This window comes from Leucopleurus acutus (assembly GCF_964270905.1).
Source record: "Leucopleurus acutus genome assembly, chromosome: 6".
Classification (NCBI taxonomy): Eukaryota; Metazoa; Chordata; class Mammalia; order Artiodactyla; family Delphinidae; genus Leucopleurus; species Leucopleurus acutus.
In genome coordinates, this window is record NC_139149.1 from 99,280,770 (window position 1) to 99,295,737 (window position 14,968).

Here is a 14,968-nt window from a genome sequence, read left to right on the forward strand (position 1 = left end):
CCAACCCTGCCTGTGCCACTGTCTCTATGTAGACCACCCCACACTGAGACCCATTTCCCTTATTTCTCGACATCTCTGCCCAAGCGGGCCAAGAGGACAAGGGCCCAGCCTCCCTGCCACAGTTGATCTACCCTTTCACAGTCGGGAAGTTTTTCCAGGTGGCTAGTTCAAACCTCTCCTGCTGTAGTCTAAGCTCCAGCTCTTTGGGCTATAGGATGTGATAGAACAGGGACAGAAGCTGAAGCTTTCAGTAACAGCTTTGAATTTCTCCCTCCCTGCCCTTACCCCCCCCACCGACCCTGACCAGAGCAGAAGGGCCGCCCCCTCCAGCAGCCAGTAGGACTTCCCAACAAAAATCAGCCTCTCGGGGGGAGTTCCCCGGTGGTCTAGCGGTTAGGATTTGGCGCTTTCACTGCTGTGGCCTGGGTTCAATCCCTGGTCAGGGAACTGAGATCCCACAAGCCGTGCAGCATGACCAAAAAAAAAAAAATCAGGCTGTTAGCACCTGTGCTTAGAAAATCACCCCCTAAAACCCTCTGCTCAAGGGGCAGATGTATCACTCGGGATCCTTGGACGCTTTTCCTGAATAATTTGGGACCGCCTGCAATCTTGCTCTCCCATTTTTTCCTGGTTCCTCCACGTCTTACCCAAAAGTTCAGAAGGCAAGAGTGTCACACTCTGTGAAAGTACGTCAAGGGTAAACATTCACCGTGGTGCTCAGGTGTTCTTCCAGGCTGGGCACAGGGCTGTTGTCCCCAGTAACCGCCTCCAAAGGGGCCGCCTTCTGCTACCCTTCCCCACCCTGCCTCGTCCTGGGAGATGAAGGGAAACGGGGCCACGCAGGTGGCTGAGGCAGCCCGGAGGCAGAACTCGTGAGCTTTGGTGCTGCCCTGACATCCAGGGACCTGGAACCTGGCCTCGCTCTCTGTGTAATGGGGCAGGTGTTCCAGACCAGTCGAGGCACCAGTTCCAGGGCTGGAAAGAGATCAGATGAGGCAGCCTAAAGCATTTCAGGCTATAGATGTATCATCTTTCAGATCAAGGTCACAGAACGATAGGAAGCAGTATCCCTGACCGACTCCAGACTCCCACCCATTCCCGTCCAAATCCTGCCTTCACCATTTACTAAGGGTGTTATCTGAACAAGGTCCCTAAGCTCTCTGTGATTGCCGCAGTTTTCTCTCCTGTAAAATGGGAACACTCATAACCAGGTATATGTGGAACTATGTGGGTCTCAGTTGTGACAGAGGCCCCAGGAAAATGAATGCCATGTTCCAAAAGTAAGGCAGGGCTTGTAAAAAGGGATGACTGACATCAAGACAGTGAAAAGTCAACCCACTGGATAGGAGAAAATATTTGCAAATCATATATCTAATAAGGGACATATTTCCAGAATATATAAAAAACTCTTATAACTTAATAACAAAAAGACAAAAATCTAACTTTAAGTATGTGCAAAGGTTGTGAATAAATGTTCCTTTAAAGAAGACAGCCAATTAACAAAGATGTTCAACATCATTAATTACTAGGGAAATGCAAATCAAAACCATAATAAAATACCACTTTATACCCACCAGGATGGCTAGAATCCCAAAGATAGAAAATTACAAGCGTTGGTGAGGATGTGGAGATACTGTAATCCTCATACACTGGCTGGTAGGAATGTAAGATGGTGCAGTCACTTTGGAAAACAGTCTGACAGCTCCTCAAATGATTAAATATTGAGTTACTATATGACCCAGCAATTCCACTCATAGGTATCTACCCAAGAGAAATGAAAACATAAGTCCATGCAAAAACTTATACATGAATGCCCATAGCAGCATTCTTCATAATAGCCAAAAAGTGGAAACAGTGCAAATATTCATCCACTGATGTGTGTATAAACAAAATGTGGTATGGCCATACAATAGAATATTACAAAGCAAATCAAAATGAACTATACACACTGCAAACTGGATGAACCCTGAAAACATCACGCTGAGTGAAAGAAGGCCACGAAAGGCCACATACTGTGTAATTCTGTTCACATGAAATATGCAGAACAGACAAATCTATAGAGATAGAAAGTAGACTAGGGCTGGGGGTGGGTAAAGATGTGGGGAGTGACTGCTAATGAGTATGAAGTTTCTTCGAGGGGGGTGATAATGTTCTAAAATTAGATTATGGTGAGGGTTGTACCACCCTAAATATACTAAAACCTACTGAATTCTACTCTTTAAATAGGTGAAGTTATGATAGTAAATTATATCAATGTAATATCACTTCATTATATTATATTGGGAATATATAATATTAGCTATCAAAAAAAATTTTTAAGACAGTGATGGCTGAAAACTGTTCTGTGGCTCTAAACTGCCCCCCACACACACCCATGTCAAGGGAGTGAAAGGATCAGAAAGTGAGTGATTCTAAGAGGAATCTTGGAGAGAAGAGTGTTGTTTTGCTGCAAGTACCACCTGCCAGGGAGGGGCTTTCCCCTCACCTCGGTGAGTCTGCTCAGCTCAGCTCGAGTCCGCTGGGGCTGGAAAACGTGAGAGACGGGCCTAGCTCAGGCCTGGAAGCCCACACGGTGAGAGGCCAGCCAGGGAACAGAGACAGCGGCTGCACTGGCCACCTCAGTCCCAAGCTTTGCTGAGCCCAAGGGCGCCTTAGGGCTCCTGCGGGCCAAGGGGAGAGATCCAGCCCAGGGCTGCCTCACATCCTGTCCTAGAGGGCCACCTGGAGGGCTGAAACACCTCCACAGGAGGAGACGGAGGGAGCGAGGGATGCTCGGGCCGAGGAAAGGGTGAGCCTCTGACAGATCTGCAGTCACCCACCCGAAGGAAACGGTGAGAAGAGACTCTTGGGGAGTTCAAGGGGGGAGGGGCTCCAAAACATCCACGGAAGTGCTGCAGGAGGAAACAGTCACCCGGAACCTTCCTGTCAAAGAGCTCAGATGTCATATCATCCGTGCCTGTGTCTCCACTTAACAGGGGTGCAGGCAAGTCAAAATGTTCCCATCCCTTCTCTCCTTCCTCTCTTCCCATCAGTCAGGGAGACAGAGAGAAAACCTACAGAAACGACCCCCACCCCCTCCCCATCCACGGCTGAAGCAAGGTAGGGGCAGACAAGGGGGAAGAACTAATTCTGGGTGAAGCACCAAGTTCACCAAGTTCACTCTGGGCGTCGTTATTACTGCCCAGAGGCTCTTGTATAACATTACCTGAGCGTGACTAGAAAAGGCACGGGACTCACCCTAATGTCATTCGGGCGCAGGGGAAGCTTTAAAACCACATCCTAACAAGTTCTGCTTGGTCAGCCTAATAGTTACAAAACAGCAGCCACCTATAGGCATTTGGGGAGGAGTAACCAAGAGAACATACACAGGGTAAGAACACAAGGCTAGCTATCATCTAGTCATCACCTTTGTCATCATCACTGTCATCATTAGAGTTGTAGAGCTGGAAGTCTCCTTGCATATCAACCCCCCTCAATTCACTGATAAGGAAAACTGAGAGCCAGAGAGGGAAAGTAACTTTTCCAAAGTCACACAGCAAGTTAGTGTCAGAGGCAAGTCTCTTGACTTCCAAGAGTGGGGCTCCCAGAACAGAACCAGCTACAGACAGTTCCCAGAGAGTAGAGGGACCAGGGGAATGTGGTTTTTTTCTTAAGAAGAGAGGGCTTGTATACATTCAAAATCACACCTCTATCTTCTTTCCTCCAGCACTTCAATAATAATAATAATAGACACAAATTATTGCCAGCATAGTACACACCAGGCACTTACTTTTCACACTGCACATACGTTACCTCATTGAGCCTTGACAACAGCCCTGGAAGGAAAGTACTGTTATTGTACCGATTTTACAGATGAGGCATCAGAGAGGCAGAGTGACCTGACCTAGGAACACAATTATAAACCACAGAGCTTGGAACTGATCTTCCGATTCTCAATTCCACAGTCTTAATCCCTAGAGTAGACATCAGTCTGTTCAACGATATTTCTACTTTCTTCCACACACAAATCCCCTGCCCCCTTTGAAACTAAGCATGGATGTGTGACATGTTTGGGCCAATGAAATGTGAGCAGAAGGAGAGTGTGTCATGTCCAGACAGAAGCAGCGTGCAGGTCACAGTGTCCTCTGCCTACTTCAGCAGCAGTGGTGGATGCACCTATGCCATGAAGCCACCATCAGCCTGGAGGAAGTAAGATGAACAAAGACCCCTGTCAATCCACACTGCACAGGCAGCGTGGGCAAGCAATACATTTTTGTTGGTTAAGTCACTGAGAATTTGGGGCTGTTTGTTATGCAGCATAACCAAGCCCCTCCTGACTGATACAGCCACTGAGCAATGCTGCTTCCCACTACAAGCTCAAGAGAGGGAAGCTAAGTCCATCTTAGCTCCTCACAAGTCACAAAAAGGAGTAATGAGCTCAAAGAAATGGAAAGAATTGCTACTCCAACTTCCTCATTTTACAGGAAATAAAAAAGATCTAAAGAAAAGGATTTACCAAGGACACCCAAACCCAAATCTCCTGCCTCCCAGGCCAGTGTGTGTCTGAGTCTGTCTGTCTCTCCATGTCTCTCACCTGTTTCTCTCTCCTCACTCTCTGCCTGTTTGTGTGTCTCTCTCCCTTCCTCTTTCCTTTCTCTCAAAAGAAAAAAAATATCAGAGAATCCTTGGACAAGCCCAGCTCATGAGAAGTTACCACAGGCTAGGGACTCCTGGCTACCATCAGGGAGGCTCTTCTCCAGCTCAGACAAAAGAACATGAAGAGGAGGTGGGTGTCCTCCAGAGCTGGAATCTGTCCCCCAAGGAAGGGGATTCCTCTCCTCACAGAGCCTGAGGGTGAGAGGCTGGGGCACAAAACCAAGCCTCCTTGCCACCAGCCCCTGGCTCTGACGGGGCTGCCCACAGAAACAAAAGAAGGGCTGCCGGGCATCCTGCAGGGGTGGTTATTAGTCCCCCTGCCATCTTCAGCCAGGCCAGCAGACTTGTCACTTCTCCCTTCATTACTCCTTTTGGCTCCGAGCAATCTGCTGCTTTATCCAGCCTCAGCCCCTATTCCCCCGTCCTCTTTTAAGTCTTGAGAAACTCTAATCAACTCAGTGTCCAAGGAGGTTGGGGAAAGGTGGGCGGGGGGGAGTGGGTGGGCAATGAGATAATTCTGGCCTGGTCAACCTGTGGGCTTCTCAGAATCGGAAGGCAGCCCACACCCCCTTGGTCTCGCACTTGCTTCCGGGAAGGCTTGCCCTGGAACACTCTGGAGGAATTTGGAGACAGCTCCGTGCAGCATAGGCAAAAACACAGCCCTGCTCCCACCCACAGGGAGCTGGGATCTGGGCACGGGGCTTCATTACTCAGGCCAGAGAGCTAATGGGGCTTCTGGAGGCTGTGAAATGTGGTACCAGCCAGAGCGCTGAGCTGGCAGGCTCCAGACCAAACTGGAGAGAGGCAGAGAGGGGGAGGCTGGTGGGGGACCAGACTGTTCTCCCCTCCACCCACCCTGGACCTTCTCTTCCTCCTCACTCAGGACCAAGACTCCAGGCATCCAGCTACAGGCAACCCAGGAAACTCCTTCCTGGGTGTCATGGGCTGAATTGTGTCCCCACTCCCAAAATTCATATGCTGAAGTCCTAACCCCCAGTACCTCAGAATGTGACTGTACTTGGAGACAGGGCCTTTAAAGAGGTGATTAAGTTAAAATTAGGTCATAAGGGTCAGCCCTAATCCAATATGACTGATGTCCTTAAGGGAAGAGGAGGTGAGGACGCAGACACACACAGAGGGAAGACCATGTGAAGACACAAAGAGGAGACGGCTGTCAACAAGCCAAGGAGCGAGGCCTCAGGAGAAACAACCCTGCCCACACCTTGATCTCAGACTTCTGGCCTCCAGAGCTGTGAGAAAATAAATGTCTATTGTTTACGGCAAACAGTCTGTGGTACTTTGCAATGGCCACCCAAGCAGACGACGACATCAGTCTGTTGGTCATCAGGCTCACGACGGGGTTCTGTTCCCAAAGTAAGGAGTCCCCAAAACGACAGGCACTCATCCTATGCTCCCCGGCCGCCTGTCCCAAGGCCTGGAAACTTCTCTGCTCAGAAGGTTCTTCATTGGATTCTTCACCTTTCATCACCTCCCCCTCCTTCTGGCTTAAGTGTAGGGGAGCCCAAATGGTCCTGAGCAGCACGGTCACCGCAGCCTAGGCCCACCACACAGAGGCACACTCTCCTTCTGTTTCTGACCCGACTTCCTGGCCCCATCCTCCAGGGAAATGGGCCACCCTGTGGGGCAGTGAGCATCCCGTCATCTAAGGTGAGGAGGCAGGGGTGGGAGGGATTTGCAGCTGACACCTGAATTCACACGCCAGCCTTACTCTGATCTCCTGACCCCGGGCTAGAGCGCTGACCTCCCTACATGCGGTATGGTCATCACGTAATGGGGCTGCAACAGGGTGAGCTGAGATCATGAAAGGAGGGTTCCACTTGTAGGGATGTCCCCCTCTTTGACAGGTCCCTTCCCCTGTCGAGCCTCAGTTTCCTCTCTACAGCAGGAGGGTGTGAGATGGGCTCTGTGATCTGGGGGGGCCGGCCTGCAGAGATCAGAAGTTCCCACATGTTTTCTTCCTTCATTTTGCTGCTGAGATTGACAGGGGACGCCCTGAAGGGAAGGAACAGCATGCTGAGTGCCACGGGTCTGCACGCCTTCAACTGGAAACCTGCACGAGGGTTCAGAGGGTAGGGATGCAGGCAGTGAGGGAGGGGTTAAACACAGAGCAATTCCTGACATGGAGGGTAAAGTCGGGGTCACCTGGAGGGCTTCCCGGAGGAACGGAGCTCTGACCCCAGCACCGACCGCCTCTCACTTCAGGGAGAGCCGAGGTGGGGCCCGGGCCAGAGATGACCTTTGCCCCCAGAGCTGGGCTCGGTGCCCCCGCCCACCACTCTGAGTCACCCGGTGGACTCCAGAGGGACTAGGCCACTCCTCCTAAACCCGCCCCTGGTGGGCCTGAAATAGCAGAGGCGGGCAGCTTCCAGAAATGGCCTCACCTCACCTCCAACACACCACCCTGTCCGTATTTTGAGAGGCCAGCCCCTCACCAGAGGCAGTCCTGCGTGAGCCGCCCCTCCTGTGTATGGGAGGGGGGGGGGGACAGGGGGACATCAGGGATGTGCCTCAGCTGTTCCCGGCAGCGCAGCCCTGCTGGGTACCTGCCACAGGGTACTGCACTCCGTGCCTCACCGCGTATAAGCCCCCCGCCCATACTGAGAGGCAGGGCAGGGGAGATCTGGACTGTCCAGTGGTGAGAAGTGGGGGGCAGAGCGAGCAGACCCTCACCCAAGCTCAGCGGGACCCAGGTACTGCCACAGGACCAGACACCCAGGACAGACCCTTGGGGACGACGGCCAGCTGAGGACGCTATAGCAGTTAGCACCGGGGTTCCACATCAGATCCGCTCTCTACTAGCGAGGCTACCTTGGGCAGGTCACTTAACCCCTCTGTGCCCCAGTCCCCCATCCAGGCATAATAACAGTGCCCACCTCACAATGTGGCTGCAAGTGTTAGATGAGATGGAGGCTATCAAGTTCTTGGCATCGTAACCGGCGCGTGGCAAAGCCCGAGCTGGCTCCCAAGGCCAAGGGGCCTCCTCCCGAGCCCTGTCAGCAGACCCCTGAGATCGTGGTCACTACCAACGTGACAGAGACTCACGAGGGAACACAGCAGGCAGCCCCTCTGCAGCTCCCGCTCCCCGAAAGGTGCTCGAAATGATTTGTCAACCAAATCCCCATGTTACAACAGAGTCAATGGAGGCCCCAAGAGGATGGCATCTTGGTGGCGGATTTGAACCCAGATAGTTTGGCTCCAGAGGCCACAGTCCTAACCACAGGACAAACTACCTCTCATGAAAATTGCTACGGTAACCCAATCACGTGAGTACCGTCACCATCCCGTTTGCAGATAAAGAAATGAAAACGACAGGAAGGCGTGATCATTTGACCAAGGGCACACAGCTGCAGACGGGAGACTCCACAGTGTGGACCAGGCAGTTGGGCTCTAAAGCACACGTGCTCGAGCGCTCTAGCACCTCAGGGTCATCCTGCCTCTCCTGGTCCAGGGCCTCCCCGGGCACCACATTGCAGCCCACAAGGCCATCCCCCAGCCCGAGCGCAGCTCCAGCAAATGGCCAAACCACCGCCCAGGCTCCAGCGTGGGCCATCTCCTGAGCACCCCAGAGTCTTGGAGGTTAGGGGCCCTTATCCCAGCTAGCACGTGTGGAAACTGGAGCACAGTGACTTGCACGCAACTAGGGGAACAGACAGAGGCCTTGGGCTTCCCTCTCATGAACCAGAGAATTAGCCAGAAGAAAATGCATTTACCTCTGGGCCCCAGAATCTAGAGCCTTTTAGAAGTGCTCCAGCCAGGAGAAGCAGGGTGAGGATAACATCACTGCTCCTGCCCCGGGGCCACCCCACTGACTCTCCTGTCCCTGTGGGGGATGCAGCCCAGTGACAGTGGGGAGTACACAGCGGGACAGGCTGGGTCTGCCCGGGTGACCGCTCCAGCCGCCCAGCTCCGGGCCCGGGCCAGCCAGCAAGGGAAGAGGACGGCAGGGCTGTGAGCTGCTGCCTTCCCTTCCCACCCTTGGGCGCAGGGCCAGTGTCTCAGCCTCCAGACAGGAGCCCCTCTGTCCCTACGGGACGAGCTGACCTTTAACTGGCCAAAAGATCCTACTGGTTCCATTCCTCTGCCTGGGAGAGCAGATCGGAGGAGAGAGGAGGGCGGGCAAGGGGGAGGGAGAGGAGCCCGGGGCCCCCCTCTCCCCTTCCTTCCTCCCCCTTCCCTGCCTCTGGTCCCAGCCTCCTGATCAGTCCACCTGCTTCCTTCCCTCACGGCTGACTGTGTCCCAAGCCCCATCCTTCCCGCAGCCCCTCCTTTCCCCTTAGCTGTTTTACCTTTTGTTTGCCTAGCACTTTATAGTTTACTAAATGTTTTTACATTTATCATCGCGTTGAATCCACACCAGGGAGAGATGGAGAGACATTGAAAATTCCTTCCAATTGCCAAGTGTTCTTGTTAAAAATGCAAACATCCCCAGAACGATGAAGAATTAGGCTGGCAGCCACCGGTACCTCAGGACTGATTCATTTCATCCTCTGCCTTCTCCCCAGCTCCAGGGCACAAGGGGACATGGCTGGAGCAGGAAGAGGAGCGCTTTGGCGGGGGCCGGGGGGGGGGGGCAGCCTCAGCACAGTAGGGAGGGCCCCGGTGGAGTGTCTGGGCCCCCGGAGGGGTGGGGGAGAAGTGCGGGAACTAGGTAGGGAGAGGACAAACTTGCACCACTGCAACACTGCACATGAACTTCTCCCATCAAACCCTAAATTCTAGCCTAAGCATCGCCCTCATCCCACCCCCTCTGAACTGCATCGCTCATTCTGGTGTCTCTAAGGTCAGAGGGAGAATCTTTATGCAGGAAAAGGCCTAAAAGACTTGCAGCATGGAGTCAACAAATCCAAAACCTTGGAGGTGGAGACCAGGGTGAGGGTCCCTGGTCTACCTAATCCAGCTCTGCCACATGGCCCAGGGTGCCCACCCCAGGACAAGCTTCAGCTGGGAGGAGAAGCACAGAGGCTGGGTGCTGGTGTCCTCGAAAGGACATATCCTGGCCATGGGAGTAAATCAAGAGATGCTTCCTTCTGGGCCGGGGTGCGGACGCAGGTCTCAGTTACCCCGGCTGAAAACTGATGGGGGGTGGGCCAACGGTCCTGAGGTCCTCCTAGCTTCCACATTCCGTGATCCTGGGACCAAATCAGGGTAACAAGCCTGTGGCCAAACTCCAGACAGGGCGTCTCAAGAGTTCCTGAGCTCCAGACATGCTCATTCTCAGAGGCCCCGCCCTGCATCCCATCACACATACTCAAATGGACCACATAAATCAACAGAACGCATACGTAACTCTCAGGAGTTGAACTGAGTTGTGGATGACCATTTGACATTATGTTAGGTTTCGTTGCTAAATTAAACAAATATTCATTTCAATTCTGCTGCTTTCTTTTCAAATTCTGGAGCCGACCAGTTTGCTTCCAGCTCACAAACATTTTCATTGGCTGTTGATGAAAGCTTGTGGATCCTAAATGCTGTGTCTACCTTCCCAGTGCTCTGACCCCAGAGAACTCGGGCAGGGAGCCTGGAGAAATCCAACAACGGGGTTAAAAGAAATCTAACAAACGCTGTGTTTTAAGCACAGGAGGGTATCTCAAGCTCCACGCAAGGCCACTTCCTCCAAGGAGCCCTCCCAGACCACTCCAGCTCTCAAGAATCCACCCCCTGCCAATCTCAGAGCACTCACTGCCTATGGGACTCATTCGGCACGAAGGATACACCCTTGTACGGCTGTTTCACTTCACTCTTCAGCTCATTCCTGTTTTGTTTTATCTTCCCCCACTGAACTGTGACCTCTCAGAGGTGCTTTGCACCTCTCCTCTGCACCTCCCCTCCCTTTGAACCCAGTACGGTGTCATAGCAAACCGAGACAGCCGAGGCCCTGTGAGCAGGGGCTGTGCAGCCGCAGAGGGGCTGGAAGCCACTGGTCCCACCTACCCTCCATGCCATCATCTTGATGCCCATTGAAGTTGTCATAGGAATCCCAGCGGATGAGGGGGTCGGAGGTGTTATAGTCCACAGACACGCTCGGCCCGTTCTCCAGGTGTTCCATGCCTTAGAAAATGGGAAAGGCGGAGACGACCGCGAAGAGAAAGAAAAAACCGATCAGCAGCTGGAAAAACAGAGGAAACCAACAAGTTCCCTAAGGATGCTCCCTAAGGGACTTCTCATGTTCTTGACCATGGCGAGGCAGGACCACTCGCTTAAGTTGGATGGAGAACCCAGGAGTCTGGTTTCTTGCATTCTTGAAAAGGTTCACACCAGGTCATAAGGGTAAATGAGGACAGCAGCACTGAGCAACAAAGACCCTTTAGAAGAAAGCTGGGGGACCCCCTGGCTGGGTGGCTGCCTCTTTCTCTTCTGTGTCCCAGGGAGCCCTGGGGCAGTGCCAAGAGTCCAGAGAGTCTGGCCCTGGAGTCAGGGGGAAGTGCAGGAGAGGCCTGTGATGGGCTGCACGGGGTCACGGACAGCAGGCAAATCACAGCCTTGACGTTGAGAGGACACAGGTCATCCCAGCCATCCCCCTGCCCTTCCACTTAAGATGCTTGCCACTGCAGGCAGAAATCTGAGGAGAGAGGCAGAATCTCTCCTACACATCCAGAGAAAGCCCAGGATGCAAGTCAGGCCTTCTGGGTGAGTTACCGTCCTGACCCAGCAGTCCTTTCTTTAGTCTGCCCAGAGTCCCTCTGCTGTAACCTGACTTCACCTCTTCCTATTCTGTTCCCAAATAAGATGAAGAACAACTGGTCTCCACATATAACCAGTCTAACGGCTTAAAGGCTATTATTAAATTGGCCTTCTCATCTTCAGGTTGAATCACCTCCGTTCTCATAAATACTTATCGTCCATCCAGCACCTTTGAGAGTCCCCTTGGCCACTCCCTCTGTCCACCATGCTTCAGTCTCTGAATATAATAGGATGATGACCTAATGGGGCCAGAATAGTTTATCCAACCCAGCGCCTCTCTGTCTACTTTTTTATTTTTATTATCCAGAGATTAAGTCACTGGTTCATGTTTAGCTGGGGGTCCACTATGACGCCCAGATCTTTTACTGCTGGCCTGACTCTCAACCACAGGTAACTTGATATTTGTAGAGCAGATCAGTGGGAAAATGGTTGAGGTCGGGCAGGGCAGAGTGGAGGGAAGGGAATGAATCGATGGATTCTAACTTGGCATTTACCTTGAATTTTCTCTGGTCCATAAGAAAACACAAATTCAACTTTGCCATATTCTGGAAATCGATCATCTGAAAAAAGGAAAAGGAAAAACAAAAATGGGCAACTGATTCCCAAAAGAGGACTCCACAAAAAGTTTTCTTCTAGAAGAGTTTCAAGTAATACATGTATACATGGTTGATAATATAATAAGTAGTATACATAATGACATTAAGTCTCCTACCCACCCTAGCCCTGTCTTACCTGTCTGAGGTAACCATTGCTTAGCATTTCTATTTCTTGTTCTACGAGCAGTCACCTCTAAGACCCTAAATAATAGCCACAGTTTTTATGCCACTATTTCTAGATACATCAGTTTCAAATAATCTTCACTGGTTCACCACTATGAAGATGAACAATTTGGATCACTTATAGTATTCCCACCTCCCTTCTTAAACCTGGTTTATTATTATTATTACCATGACTACTGGTATCATTATTAGTTCACCCTTCTGATTACCTCTGAAACTTTCAATACGATGGTTAAGCCTCTGTTTCTTGATCTGTCCATTTCCGATGGTGCCCTGATTCCCTCCATGTAGGAGGAGGAAGTTTGGGCCCCTCCCTTCTCCCACCTCTCCGCAACTCTACGTTTATTTTGTCAGCTATTCTCTTACTTTCTTTGTTAAGACTGATGACATTTACATTCTCTTCTGCAATTATAACAGCATCTTCTGCTTTTGCTCTCCTGGCTCCGGTACAGGGAAAGCTCATCATAGAAACATCCTTCTCCTGCATGAGCCAGACCACACTGGGGGATCAGGCCTCTCCTCCTCAGAGCCCCAGCCCCACGCTCTGATCTCTGCCTGAGCCCAATCTGCACACAGATCACCATCCACTGCTTGCAGGAAGGGAAGTTACAGCAGGGGTGGTGTCGGCTCCCTGGAGCACCCAGCATGCCTATGTATATCTCCATCACTGCAAGCATCACTTCATAGCATCATGTCTGTTTGTGCCTTTCTCCCATAAGACTGGGAGCTCCCTGAGGGTAGGGCCTGACGTCTTTCTCTTTGTATCACCAGGGTCTAGCGCATGCCTGGCACATACAGACACACAGTGATGCTGGTGGATTTATACATGGACAGATGGATGGATGAGTGGATGGGTGGACGGATGTGGACACGTCCTGGGCCTGAATGTAATACAGATAAAACCTTAAACAAATCGAGGAAAGAAGCAAAGGGAGACAGCTCCCGGAACACCTCCCTTCCCGTGGGAAAACGGTCACCCTTCACTGCTGCCACAGCCCCTCCATTATTGCTCTCCTATCCTGTGGCCTAATTATTCCTTGCTAGGTCTGCCTCTCTACTCAGCGAGCCCACCTTTGAAGGCATCATCAAGGTCCTCCTTCCCAAAGACAACCCCCAGGTCATGGATGGCGCAGGTATGGAACTGCACGCGGAAGATGACGTCTCGGGCTGGGCTCCGGAACTTCTTGTGGTAACACTTCAGCTGGGTGGGAAAGACAGCAGAGCCCATCAGGGGCCGAAGGTGGAAAGTTAGTCCCAAGGGGCCTCCTTATCAGCTCCACGACTAAGCCCCAAACCCAGTGAGGAAAAGGTCACCAACCCCAAACAGGATCTCAGAGCTCTCTGCGGAAACTTCCAGAACAGCAGAGAGTTGACAGCCAGCCTTGCCCTGTGGGGACAAAGCTATCCTCCCAAGAAGTTCCTGTACACCAGTCAGAATGGGCAACGTAGGAGTGGATTTCAATCACAGGAGGAAGGAGTGAAGTTAGAATTGAGGGAGTCCTTGTCACCAGCAGGAAGCCCGGAGGTAACAGCTCACACAGAGATGTATGTCCCTGGAGATACTCCAGAACAAGGGGCAAGCCCGGGGGAAGGCACATCCAACACTGAGGCAGGGGATGGACAAGGACCGTCAAGGTTGGAAGGCCTTGCAGGGCCCCTGAGAGCCAACGACCCCAAGGCTGGTGGCCCACCAGGAGGGACGCTCTTGTCCAGAGAGGCAGAAGGGGAGGAGGAAGAGAAAAGGAAGAAAAATTCAACGGCAGTGCGGGGGCTTGAGACAGAGGGGCAACTTACCAAGATGTCTCCCTTCAAGAGCAGCCCAGGCTCGATGGTGATGCAGATGCTGGTCTGGCTGTCTCCCTGGACGTTGCTATGGGAGCGAGGCAGGCAGAGGGACAGAGGGCTGCTGAGGCGGCCGGGCAGTGCACTTTCTCCCAGCTGCCCCTCTGCCAGGGGGCTATTGTGAAAGCTCGCTGACCCATCCCTCAGCCCTACCCTAGAAGTCCTCCTAGAAAAGGTCCTAGGCAGCCCCCCAACCCCGGCCCCCAGCCCCCAGTCCTCAGCCTTGGACCTCCGGCATCCCTGTGGAATACCTACTAGATACCAGAAGTGTAAACAGGTTGCATGGCCTGGTAGATCCGGAGAAATGGCCGACACCCTGTAAGGGAGGGGTGCTATTAGCCAAGACAGCAGAAACAGCGGGAGGAGGAAGGGGGAGAGGAGAGATGAAGGAAGGAAGGATCGGCCAGGAGGAGGAAAGGGAAGAAAGGGGGAAAGGGAAGGAGGAAAAAAGGAAGGAGAAATGGAAAAAGAAAGAGGAAGAAATGCTAACTTTTCATTTCAAAGGCATTTTGAGTTTACAAAAACACTACACCGCCCAGCGTCACCTGCCCACAGGCACTGCCAGTATCCAACCCATTTTGCAAATGAATCAACTGGGGCTCAGAGAAATAGGAAGTGGTACAGTTGAGACTCCAAGCCTAAGACTGCAGCTAGCCCGTATTTTTAACCCCCAAGGCTGCCTCCTAAGACAAAGAGATGGAAGACAGGAGGGGAATGGAAGCTAGAGGGCTCGGGCAAGTACCTCCTTTAGACTCAAAGTTGGGGATGCCGTGCATGATCACGTGGTGCAGAAACAAGGGCTTGTTGTTCATTTTGATGGAGCCAGAGAGCAGGCCGCTGAAATAATGCACGTACCTGGAGCAGGGAGAAGGGCAGCTTCAGCCAGGGAGGCCTCTGCTGGAGCAGAGCCATTCTGTTCTCTTTTCCCCCGGCATATTGCCGTAGGCTGCCCTGCCAACATCCCCCCCCCCCCGCACCAACCCCCAGGCCTCCTGGCAGGTGGGGTCTCC

The 14,968-nt window shown here is 52.2% G+C and overlaps 1 protein-coding gene across 4 annotated transcripts in view; it reads right to left on the bottom strand.

The window, feature by feature from the left end:
• Positions 1-14,968, bottom strand: part of TNS1 (tensin 1) — a 174,042-nt gene that overhangs the window by 69,439 nt on the left and 89,635 nt on the right. For all 4 annotated transcript variants that reach the window (XM_082840656.1, XM_082840654.1, XM_082840653.1 and 1 more), the window contains 6 exons: positions 14,701-14,813; positions 14,214-14,274; positions 13,911-13,986; positions 13,188-13,317; positions 11,832-11,897; positions 10,588-10,704 (listed from right to left, as the gene is read on the bottom strand). In XM_082840656.1, the coding sequence (XP_082696782.1) occupies positions 10,588-10,704; positions 11,832-11,897; positions 13,188-13,317; positions 13,911-13,986; positions 14,214-14,274; positions 14,701-14,813 (563 nt within the window). The remainder of the gene's footprint in view (positions 1-10,587; positions 10,705-11,831; positions 11,898-13,187; positions 13,318-13,910; positions 13,987-14,213; positions 14,275-14,700; positions 14,814-14,968) is intronic.